This window comes from Candoia aspera, chromosome 2 (assembly GCF_035149785.1).
Source record: "Candoia aspera isolate rCanAsp1 chromosome 2, rCanAsp1.hap2, whole genome shotgun sequence".
Classification (NCBI taxonomy): Eukaryota; Metazoa; Chordata; class Lepidosauria; order Squamata; family Boidae; genus Candoia; species Candoia aspera.
Window position 1 is genome coordinate 209742746 of NC_086154.1, and position 12509 is coordinate 209755254.

A 12509-nucleotide genomic window follows, 5' to 3' on the forward strand; every position below is an offset into this window, starting at 1 on the left:
GGTTTATTCAGTGAAGATCAGTCCAGGGATATCAAACTTAGGCATCATCTCATTCTGATGATAATGCCTTTATTGTATGCATACTGAGGTATTAGCACTAGTGTAGGCTTGTTTGGTATGCGTATGCAGACATGCATTCCTCCAAGAGCTGTTGGTTACCTGAAACCTCAGGCCCCATGGCTTCATGCCATAAGCAGCTCTTTACATAACATGCACTACTGGGGAAGGGCGAACACTGAATGCACTTGCACCCCAATTGTCCCCCTTCCTTGAATTCCCACCACTACCCTCTCTTGAAAGCCATGGTTTCCCTTAAAAACCACTCTTGCCTAGGATCACATAATATCTAAACAAAAAATGATAAGAGTATGAGCCATAATGGTTGGCTGGCTTCACACAACATGCTAATTCAAAAACACATTATACCTTAGCATGAGGCATGAACCAGAGGGACACTAGCAGATCTCCTGGTGTGTTCTTGGTTGTAAGCACATACAGCCTGCCTATAGTAGTCTCGTAAAGGAGTCAACAGTGTTGACTGAGCCTATTCACGCTGCATTATAAGCCACTGCCTGTTATTGCACTCAGTGCCCATGCCATAGGTAATCCAGATGATATGCTCATTATGCAAAGCCATGCAGCACTAATGGTTACCAAGGCACAAAAGTCAACCCTAGGGCAGCTATTAATGAGAAACAGAGTTCCATTTTACCTTCACTTTAAAAAAGAGTAAAAGTACAAAAACAGTCTGCATCCTTCATGACCTTTCCTCCAATAGCATCAAAAAACAGAGCCAAATATTTTGGGATATATAAATGTCTTCAGGTGACACTGGAAAATGCTGAACAAGATCCATATTGGTCTCTATTAAAAGTGTGCAAATCCTTGAAAGATCTGTTGTGGAATGCACAGGAGCAGGTTGAAGAGCCCAGTTGTTCCTGTCCTCCTTACATAGCACAATCTTTTCCCACATCCAGCCTGCCTGCTCAATGACACCACATCAGAAGCCAAGTGAGCACCAGCTGCCACTGTCTTTCTTTCACCAAGGGGACAACTGGGTTGATTTAGCATCACACCATGCACTATTGCCTGGCATCAAGAAAAGCTGGAGAATGTGGGACACAAAGGGAGAATGAGAGAAAAGGAGGAAGGATGGGGTATTTTACTTTAAAAACTGGTCCATGTGAACCAGGCCAAGTGGGCTATGTAGCACCCCTGTATCAAACTATTGATTTAATTGTTAAATCATGGTTTAGCTTAATGTGTGAACCAGTTCAGTGTGTAAAGTGTGTCTAAGGATCAGCTCTTACTGATGACAAATGCCTGGCCCCCTTACTCAGCAGAGTTGTGGGGTAGGTGGGAAAAATTGGTATTTCAACACTGACTTACTATTCCAGCCTGATCTTTTGCAATACTTTTGTTGCCCTGCCACAACCAGAGTCTTTAACATTTCAAATAGCAAACAGGTGAGTATTTCTCAGTACCTGGTTTGAGGTATGCTTCTTCCTTTCAGCCTTTGAGTCATTCTTGCCATCTAACGTCAAGAAACTTTTATCCACAATTGTCTTCGACCTAAAGGAAATCCCACGTATAGTGCTGTTACATTATTCTCATTTCCTAAAGGATAGTTTTTTCACTTTGAAAACTCAGCAAGGTTGGATGAAGATCTGAGTAAAGCATGCTCTCAAAGATACTTATGAAACAATATGTATTTCTTGCTTCTGAGTGTGAAGAGAATGGCTTTCACGGTTTTGCTACTTCAGTGCTCTGCAGCCTTCTCTGGCTGTGTAGGAGCAGAAGCCTCTTTCAGCTCTTGCAAGTAATGGAGAAAGGTCCATAGAGGAGGTAAGAGACAACAAACAGGCTGCAAGGCGATGCAGTGTGTTTTACTGAGGAAAAATGTGTTGCCCTTTAACCCTAATCAAGAAAACTGCAATAGCTCTGCTAGTTAAGACTTTCATCAAGGCTTCTATTCTGGGCAAATGCTTTAAACTGGATGCTTAGTATCACAGATCTGTCTGCTCAGTCATGCATCTCACACACTGTAAAGGATCAGCATGGCAGCATAATGAAGCCTACACCAGCATCGCCCTACCTGGACTTCAGTTCCTTGAGTTCCCCAGCCAGTACGGCCATTGCTGAGAATTCTGGGAGCTAAAAATCACATTTCTGGAGGTTAAGAAAATGTGAGTGTTCTGTTCAAATTTGCCTCAACAAAGTGCTGTGCATTGCAGAGCAACACAATTTACCTTGTCAATATGCAGTTAATGTGTAGTGATGACACGATTTCGCTCCTTGAAGTTTTGCATCATCCTACAGCTTTCACTGCATTGTGCACTCACAAAAGCCTCTTCTGGCTACTGGAGGGGCCACAAAAGGCGGTCAAAGAGGCCTTGGAGAAGCAGAAGTGAAGCCACTTCACCTCTTTGCTTTCACAAGTGAGAACCCCACTGCTTGCCCATACCACATTTTTCCTTATTGCATATATTTTATGCATATACATTTCACAAAGTATTTGTGGTAGATTTTGTTTGCCCATATGTTACTGTGCAATTCATATTCCCTTCCTTTTCCCCTATGTTTCTATATACTGTATCTCTGTTCCCCACAGTTACCACTTGGAGAATGATGTATTTTTTTTCTTCCCTACATGACATAAGTACCCAACTGTGCTTTGGGGCAGAACTGAAGTTTTTGCCATTCTTTACTAGCATATTTGAAAAGAAGTGAAGAATCTACTGAGATCTACACTATGCATACCAGGGCAGCTACAGATGCCCCTCTTGGCTCCCTCCAAACTCCATGTCTCATCTGCCTTAAATTTTACAATGATTTGAAGTTTGAAAAATGTTGCATCATTTTTATTTCCAAAAATGCTCTTGAACTCCACATAGACCCAGCAGTATTCTTAGAAAATAAAAAGGACAGGGGGCTACCAGAGCTCTATGCAGCCATTTTGTAGGGAGCCCATGTCACACTCTCAAAACATGCTAATTAGCCTACAAAGCCTGGGAACTGCTCTCTTCATGTAATTTTGCTGCAGTATTATTATTTGAGAAACTGGCAAAATCCTAAACACTTGTTTCCAGTTTCAAATGGCTTTATTTCATTTTCCAACAGTCACTTCGGCTTTGCTGTGCTAAGAAAGGGAAAAGGAACCAGTGCATTTATATATAGGACTATTCCCAATTCCCAATTTGTGTAATCAGAAGAATTAAAATCAGATGTTTGAGAAATAAGAAGAGCAAGAACCTGTAAATAATTAGGAGAAATGTGTAAGTGCATACTGAACAACTTAGAGCCCCTCTGCACTTTCACATTCTGTGCTTGGCATCTGCAAATTAGTCAGGCACACACAGGGATGTGGTGGCTGGACTTGCATGGATGCCCTTGCACCCTCCCCATTGGGCTGGGGACCCAGCCAATGGGAGAGACTAATCTAAAACAAAGCCTTATATAAGAGAGAGACTGGTTCAAAGTTTATTCTGATCAGAGATACTGTATATACTTATGTGGATGAATTCAGAGGTCTCTGACGTTCACAGAATATGTTGTCATTTTTCTTTAACAGAGATTTAACCATTTATCAAATCTAAAAGTTTCATCTAGTTGGATTCTTTATTACCGTGCAGTTGCAACTTTTTTCTGGTCTTCAAAATAGTCAGCCTCAGTAGGTGATATCTGTGGCACCCCAGAGCTTGGTTTTCCAGATTTCTTCTTTTCTTCTGTTCCATTTTCATTTTCTGAACTGCAAGAAAGTAACATAATTCCTTAGGGCTAAAAAAATAAAACAAAACAGTGGTCTCAGAGCTTAAATTCCAGTTGCCAGTTCCAATCATCTACCTGTATACAGTAGCTGATATTTTGAATGATGGCATTTGAAGGACGAAACATTATTTTTTTCTCAGCTTAGAGATCCTTCAGTTAATTAGATTATGGGTGAAGATATGAATTTCCTTGCATGTATCTGAAACATCCAAAATGGAGCTAGTTTCCTTTTCCCCCAGGGAATGCATAAGCTCTTGTGATAGGACTATATTCAACATTCCACCATGGAGTGAGGTAGAAGCTAAGACCAAATACAGAGAACGTCATGATAGAGCAACATGAAGTCAGTTGTATTTCCATACTGACTATATTACTTATTACATCAAGCTAACCCTTTTCCAGTGTTGGTCCCATTAATGTATTTTTTCTTTCATTATTCAAGGAGAGGGGGAACCAACTTTTATTCACAACTGCATAGTTCTCATAGTCAAGTCATGGCTTCAACATCCTGGATTATTAGTGAAACGGACCTAACGTACTTCCCATGCATGCAAAATCACCTAACCCTTTGACTTCTTGTAGTCATCATTTGAGCTATCTTAATAACATGCCTTAGAAATATAAAAAGTAATCTCAATAAATATTCAGCTGGTTTGGATTGTGAGAGTGGCTCCCAGTTTTAGAAAGCACATGGTGATGGTAGGTTTCCTAAGATGGGTAGTAGGGTTGATGGTCTCCCAATTGCAGAAATCATGATACAAACAAATCCATTTCTGCCAGGTGGTGCATAGGAGGACAAATGTGTGCGAAACATGAATGAAACAGAAATGAAATGGTTTCTTTTGGTAAATGCTGAAATATGGTAAAATGGACTTCTTTCACGACTAAGTTAAGGCTACCTCAAATTGAGCTTGACATCTGGGAATGTCCTACTGTCCTAGCAATGTAGATATGTATAATGGGGGAGGGGAAACCCCCCCCCCCAAAACCCACTCTATTCTCAAACTACTCTCTATATCTATGGGTGCTGGAATAGGATTAAGAGACTGCACTCAGGATAGGTTTCAAGACTGTTGATGTTTTCTACTAGATTAAGGTTACTATGGTAACTAATCATTTGGGTGAAGAGGTTGAATTCAACTGTCCCCTTTTCGGATGGTAATTTTTTTGCACCTGGGGGGAAAAACTTGCCTGGACTTGTTTGTTTAGTTTCTTTTTTTCCTTCTGTGTAGGCATGTAGAGTTAAACAGCTCTCACTGAGAGCCTGCAAGAATGCAGAAGCTTTTAAATATGTTTTGCTTTCTGTAAATAAAATTATTTTTATAGAAATGCCTGGTGTGTGACTTTTCTGATCTCTCCTGGGCCAAAGGCTTTCCCAGCAATCTGCCAACAGGTTATGTGCCCAGTAAACAGCCCAGTAAGCCCAGTAAAACCCAGAGAGAATAGAGAGATCAGCTCCATACCTCATGCACAATTTAAAGGCAGGTAGCAAAGACCTGTGAAGGTTTTCTTTGGAGCCGCCTGGACATTTTCCAGCAACTGCCAGTCTACAGGACAAAGAAGCCAGCTGAGGTGACTTGCAAAAGAAGGAAGAAGCTATGGCTACCTCCCAGCCCTCAGCGATGCTTCTGGAGCACCTACCAGAGACCAACTATTTGAATTGGGCCCTGAAGATGGAGATGTATCTTCGCAGAGAGAATCTTTGGCTGCCAATTGGTGAGCAAACCCCCCAAAATCCCAGTGCTGAATGGCTGAGACAGGATGAGCGGGCTAGAGCCACCATTATCCTGGGAGTTGAGGACAATCAGCTAGTCCACGTGCGAGGTATGCAGTCTGCAAAGCAACTTTGGGACGCTTTGAGAGACTTATATGTAAAGGCAACAGCAGGGAGTAAAGTTACCCTGACAAAAATGCTGTACAAAGCCTACCTTGCAGAAGGAGATAGCCTTCCTGAGTACCTGCATCATATTCAGCAGCTGTTTGTTGAGTTGCAGGAGAGAGGAATGGAATTTACACCTCTCACAAAATCCTATATCCTCCTGTCCTCACTGAATGAAACGTGGGACACGCTGATTTGTACCCTGGAGGCTGTGCCTGAAGCAGACCTCACCCCATTGTATGTTACACAGCGCTTACTCGCTGAATGGGAGAAGAGAGAGGAAAGGTTCCCCTCCCCATCTCTTCTGGAAAGCTGCAATACCAGAAAACAAGGGAAAAGAAGGGAAAGGAACCTGAGGCCACAGCGCTAGCCAGCCAGCGATGCTTCACTTGTGGTTCAGCTGGACATTTGCAGAAAGACTGTGCCTTGAGACCCAAGAGTAGAAAGACAGAGAAGAAGAACACAAGGGCAACACAGAAGAAGGCTCTTCAGACAAGCTAAATTGCACAGGTTGCTGAGAAGGGTAATTCTGATGTATGGTTGTTAGATTCTGGGGCCAATTGTCATTTATGTAGTTGTAAAAGCTCTTTTGTGTCACTGTCTAAAACTGAAAGACAAAGTGTATCTTTGGCTGATGGGTCTGTGACCAAAATTATGGGACAAGCTGATTGTATTTATCCTGCTTGGGAGAAACTGTAAAAGGTGTGTTGTATGTGCCAAATTTACAATCAAACCTTTTATCCGTGGCACAATTGCCTGCATCAGGGTATGTCATAACATTTAAGAAAAATGGTTGTGAGATACGTAAAAATGGAAAATTGTGTGCTACTGGTATATTAAAAGACTCCTTGTACATTGTGCAAAATGCAAGGAAGCCAAGCTGCAAGGCTGCAGTTGGCAACACTCCATATCATGACCAATGTGTACACCTGATGCACAGGAGATTTGGTCATGCTAATTTCAAGTATATAGCAAAAATGCCACAGCTGTGTGCTGACCTAAAGATAAAACCCTGTGATAAATACTTAGACTGTGTAGTTTGCAAAGAATGCAAAACACTAAAAGCTCCTGTGAGTAAGCACAGTGACAGAGTTACAACTAGACCATTGGAAATTGTACACTCTGACATTATTGGTCCTTTTGCTCAAAGTCTTGGACAAGCAAGGTATGCAATGACCATCATTGATGATTTCTCAAGATACACATTTATCTACATCTTAAAACATAAAGATGAGGCACTTGAGAAATTTAAAGGTTTTGTGACATGGGCAAATAGAAAATTCCCTAGGCCTGTATCCGCACTCCAATGTGAAAGAGGAGGAGAGTACCTTTCTCACAAATTCAAAAGATTCCTAGTGGAAAAGGGGATAGAACAAATTCTTTCTAACCCTTACACCCCTCAGCAAAATGGTGTTGCTGAAATAAAGGGCAGAACCTTGCAAAATGCGATGGAATGCATGCTAAAAGATTCTTATTTATCTTTTAAGTATTGGGGAGAGGCCATATCTACTGCTTGTTAAGTACAAAACAGATTGTATAACTCTGTGATTCAGGACACTCCATTCCATTTGTTTTATGGTGTGAAACCAAAGGTAAACCATATTAGTGTGTTTGGTAGCACTGCATGGGTTCATATTCCAAAACAACAGAGAAGGAAAGGAGGCCCCACAACAAAGAAAGCCATCTTTGTTGGCTATGAACAAAGCCAAAGGAGCTACAGGTTCATAATGGGAGATAAATTAATAATTAACAAAAGCGCTTCTTTTGCTGAACAAAACTGGGGGAGATTAAACTCTAGCTCTCCAGTTGATCTGACCACCACAAGAGAACAGCAAGGACTTGCTGATGGTGATTTTTTGCCTGATGAGGACATTAAACCAGAAAAGCAAACTGAAGATCTGTCTGATGAGACAGATGCTTCTCAGGAAAGTGATAGGAGTCAAAATTTAAGCCCTGTATTACCTCGCAGATCTCAGAGGAGTAATAAAGGCATTCCTCTATCACATTTTCAGGCTGAAACAGTAAAGGCTTTTCACATATTCACAGAACCTGACTCTTTAGAACAAGTGAATGCTTTACCACCTGAGATTGCACAAAATTGGCATTCTGCCATGCAACAGGAGTTAGCATCCTTGAAAGAAAATAAAACATGGAAACTGGTAAATCTACCTCCCAATGAATGCTGTCTGGGTTGCAGGTGGGTTTTCAAACTGAAAAGGGATGCTGATGGCAAAATCCAAAAATATAAAGCAAGGTTAGTTGCAAAAGGGTTCACTCAAAGGAAAGATTGAGACTTTGACAAGACTTTTGCACCAGTTACTAAAGGTGAATCAATTAGATTACTGTTAAAAATTGCTGCACTCAAAGGAATGTCAGTTCACCACTATGATATTCAAACTGCATTTCTCTGTGGTGATTTAGACCACAAATTATACATGCAGCAACCGCCCCCCCCCCCCGCTATGAAAAAGGGGAGAATCTAGTCTGTGAACTGCAGAAGTCAATCTATGGGTTAAAACAAGCTGCTAGATCCTGGAACCAAAAATTAGATGAAAAACTGCAGAATTTTGGTTTTGAAAAAGGAAAAGCAGATCCATGGGTATATATGAAGAAAGACAAACAAGGCTGTATGTATCTGTGCATTTATGTTGATGATTTGCTGCTGTTCACACCAACAGAAAAAACAAAGGCTTGATTTTGAAGCCTGCATGAAAAGCCATTTCACATTAAAAAGCCTTGGAATTATAACAACCTAGGTTTAGAAATACACAGGAAGAAGGATGGTAGCTTTCTGTTGAACCAAAGGGGAGATAATGTTAAAATAATGTGAATGGAAAGACAGAGTTGTCAAAGAAAATTGGTTTGCATCTTATTCTGTAGTATAAAAAGGGGAGTGTTAATGTTTTCTACTACAGATTAAGGTTACTATGGTAACTAATCATTTTGGCCGGGTGAAGAGGTTGAATTCAACTGTCCCCTTTTCGGATGTTAATTTTTTTGCACCTGGGGGGAAAAACTTGCCTAGACTTGTTTTTTTAGTTTCTTTTTTCCTTCTGTGTAGGCATGTAGAGTTAAGCAGCTCTCACTGAGAGCCTGCAAGAATGCAGAAGCTTTTAAATATGTTTTGTTTTCTGTAAATAAAATGATTTTTATAGAAATGCCTGGTGTGTGACTTTTCTGATCTCTCCTGGGCCAAAGGCTTTCCCAGCAATCTGCCAACAAAGACCTCACTCAAACAGATAGCTCACTGGGTGACTTTGGGCCAGTCTCAGGTTGATCCACTTCTCAGGTTTATTGTTCTTAAGGAAACAAAATTAGGAGATACCACCTTGGATGCCACATCTTGAAGACAGCCAGTTTGGTCTAGTGGTTAAGGTGCTAGACTAGTGGTAGGGAAATCCGAATTCTAGGCCAACTAGGTGATTTGGGGCCAGTGGTGCTCTCTCTAGGAAGAAGGCAATGGCAAACTACTTTCAAAAAATATTCCCAAGAAAATTGCATGGACTTGTTCAGGAGTCAAAGGCAGACTCAACGGCACCTCAATGTAGGGCAAGGGGGAGAGGAAGAAGCCATCTTGAGTTCTCAGAGAACAGGCAGAATATAAATGCAATGCATAGACAAACAAAGCAAGAACAATGAGAGAGGGAGGCAGGGAGAGAGAGAGGGAGGTTTGAAATCGAGCTATTTTGCTGCGCTTGTGCCATAAAAATACCACATTTTTTCTCAATAATGTGAGTTACTGGTTGTAATTCCCATCCCCAGTCTGAGATTAGATGGCTGCCTTAATGAACCTGCAATCTATATAATCCTTTGACTATTTCTGGGGAAAGAGAGTAGAGATCAAGGATGATAGGGAGTCAAGACTGTCAGCACTTTAAATGAGCATCCATATGTGAAAGACGCTGTGTCCACACTTCAACCCATTCACATGGAAGCTAACCTCACTGATTTGAAATAAGCATGTTTATGGTTGCTCCTTTCACTGCTGCTGTAAGATGACATTTGTTCAAGTCATTGTTTAAAATAATCTGTTGCTCACTTGTGCTTCCTGCTTTTCCCAGGGCTTTCACTAGTTAATGGAATTAATTTCCATTTAACAGAAATTGCTGAAACCTGAAAATTCTTTCTTCTTATATTCCACACTATAACAATGACAGAAAAATGCAACATGTCACTTAGATTTTTGTCAGTCTGTTTACCTAGTGTTTCTTATTCAGTCTGGAAACAAAGCCCAACAGTTTGGAACAAGCTATCTCATTGAAAAAAGCTTCTCCTTCCATGTTTTTTCCTTCCGATCCCCTGAGATAGTACGCCTTTAATACCGACATAGATAAACTGTCATTTAGCCAAGAGATTCATAATCCAAGCTATGCATGGCAGGGGGAAAGGGAGAAAAAACAGCCAGTTATGATATCTGCCTATTATTACCTCTACCTGAGAATATTTCGGTCATTGTATCTGTTAAAATATTTTCTGGGTAGAAAGATAGCAGTAATTTCTGAATACTTTGGCTTGTTTGGAAGAACTGCTTATATAAAAAAGGGTTGGGAAAACCCAAAAGCATGGACATCTGCAAGGGGGCACGTGACATTATGGGCCCTGATGCTACAGAAATAAATTACATAATCTCTCTCATTTGCATGATATCATGGTATGCATGACATCATCGTGGATCCTACAGATGCCTATATCCACGGGTTTTGGGGTACAACCCCCTTTTATTCATACCTCTCAGAGCTGCTGCAGATTGCCCTGGCAATATTTGGCAGAATTTTTTTTTTCAGTTTACAATAAGGATAGGCAGAGTTCAAAATCCCAAATGAGGGCTAAATGCAAAAGACATTTCAGTTAGAATTTAAAGACAGGTTGCCTTTGGGAACATATTACGCTGATTTGTTGATTTTCACTATAGAATTGATTAACTTACATAAAAACTGACTGCAGGTTACTCCAAACTTTCTGTATTTTAGCAGTTTAAGTTCTTAATTGTCACTCTTAGATCACTGGGAAATAAGTCCTTCCATACCTACTGAAAAATCCTTCTATGTGACCTTCTATATCTTCCAAAATACAAAAGTATTATATTAGTAAAATATAAATTGCAACTTTTCTATATAGCGCTGGCTAGGGTGAAAAGAGATTTACAGTTTGTGTGTGTATGATTATATTTAACAGCAATGTTTAGTTAATCAGTGTTTTTAGTCAATACCTGCATAGTCAGTGTTTTAAATCAAAAGAATTTTTTTAAAAAGCTAAATGAACATTCATAATGGATTCTGAATCTCTTGTCTAAACTGCTTAATGCATGTAAAATGATCCAGCAAAGAAAGTGATTTAGTTCTTATTGTGAGCTGCAAGATTTGTTCTTAAAAAAACCAAGACACATAATTAACTAAATCTAGTGGAATTTAAATGCTTTAGAAACTGCTTTAGCTGAAAAAATTATCAAAAGACTTGGAAAAAAATTATAACATTGCTGGCGAGGAGTGGGGAGTTTAGGAATAAGAACTTGTCCATCCCCCCCAACTGCCCCTGAGATGGCTGGAAGCTGCGAGGGCCCCTCCAGAGTGAATGAGAGACTCTTCCCCAGGGTGAGAGATGAGAGGGGGGGTCTGGGAGTGTGTGATTGTGAAAAAGAGCACTCAGCCCCTGACTGAGAGACAGGGGATGGGCAAAGAATGAATGAGCGCCCCCTGTTGAGCAGTGAGAGAGTTCGAGGGGGGGCATAGCAAATAGGGGGGGTGATGGTTGGGCTCTGACGGTGCCGAGAGCGGAAGCTGGTGCGTCAGAGGGCCTACCAAATCGCCCTGCGGGAGGTTGACTGTGGGTAAGGATGTATGAATGGAAGGAGGGAGCCCTACTTAGAGCCAGAGATTCCCGAGGTCCAGGAGTGGGGGCTAATGGATCAGGAGTCACTGGGGGCTGTAGGGCGGGGCACATCATTGAGGTGGTGACAGGTAGGGGATGTTATGGTGGGAGCTGGAGGGCGGGCCATCTTCGGGGAAGACGCCCCTAGTATCTGCTAGCGGTGGCGTGTTCCGGCCCTCTGTGTTCAGACCCAGGCCCTGGTCAGCAGATCCATAGGGGCCTTGATCCCTGGCTGCTGCTTTTTAATGCCAGGTCAGTTAATAACAAGGCCCCCCTCATATGTGACTTGATCACTGAGAAGGGGGCAGACCTGGCATGTATTACCAAGACCTGGCTGGGCCCTGAAGGGGGGCTGCCCCTGTCAGAAATGTGCCCAGCTGGGTTTATGGTATGGCACCAGCTGAGATCCCAGGGCAGGGGAGGAGGGATGGCTGTTGTCGTCCAAGAGTCTCTTGTGGCCTTCAGGGGTGCTGCTCTGTGAGTGGCTGGTTGTGAGACCCTGTTTTTCAAGTTGGGTTCCCGAGAACAGTTGGGAGTATTGCTACTGTACCAGTCTCCCTGCTGCGTGGCAACCTCCCTGCCTGAGCTGCTCGAGGCCATCTCGGGGCTGGCAGTGGAGTTCCCCAGGCTCATGGTTCTGGGGGACTTCAACCTGCCATCCCTGGGGCATGCCTCGGAGGTGGCTCGGGAGTTCATGGCTAGCATGGCAGCCATGGGCCTGTCCCAGATAATTCAGGACCCAACTTGAGACAGTGGCTTCACCCTGGACTTGGTTTTCTTGTCGGAGCAGTGGCAATGTGATCTGAGGGGAGAGTTACAGCTGTCCCCTTTGTCATGGTCAGACCATGCCCTGGTGGCCCTGAGATTCTCTTATGCCACCCCCCTTCGCAGGGAGGCAGGACCAATTCGATTGGTCCACCCCCGGCGACTGATGGACCTGGCAGGGTTTCAGAGGGAACTGGGGGTTATACCCGATGATCTGCTGCACAGTCCA

General features: G+C 42.2%; 1 protein-coding gene across 2 annotated transcripts in view; it reads right to left on the reverse strand.

The window, feature by feature from the left end:
* The window catches only part of GRAMD2B (GRAM domain containing 2B), a 69044-nt gene that overhangs the window by 20963 nt on the left and 35572 nt on the right, over positions 1-12509 (reverse strand). For both annotated transcript variants that reach the window (XM_063295279.1, XM_063295280.1), the window contains exons 2-3: positions 3626-3748; positions 1485-1572 (exon numbers count right to left, since the gene is read on the reverse strand). In XM_063295279.1, the coding sequence (XP_063151349.1) occupies positions 1485-1572; positions 3626-3748 (211 nt within the window). The remainder of the gene's footprint in view (positions 1-1484; positions 1573-3625; positions 3749-12509) is intronic.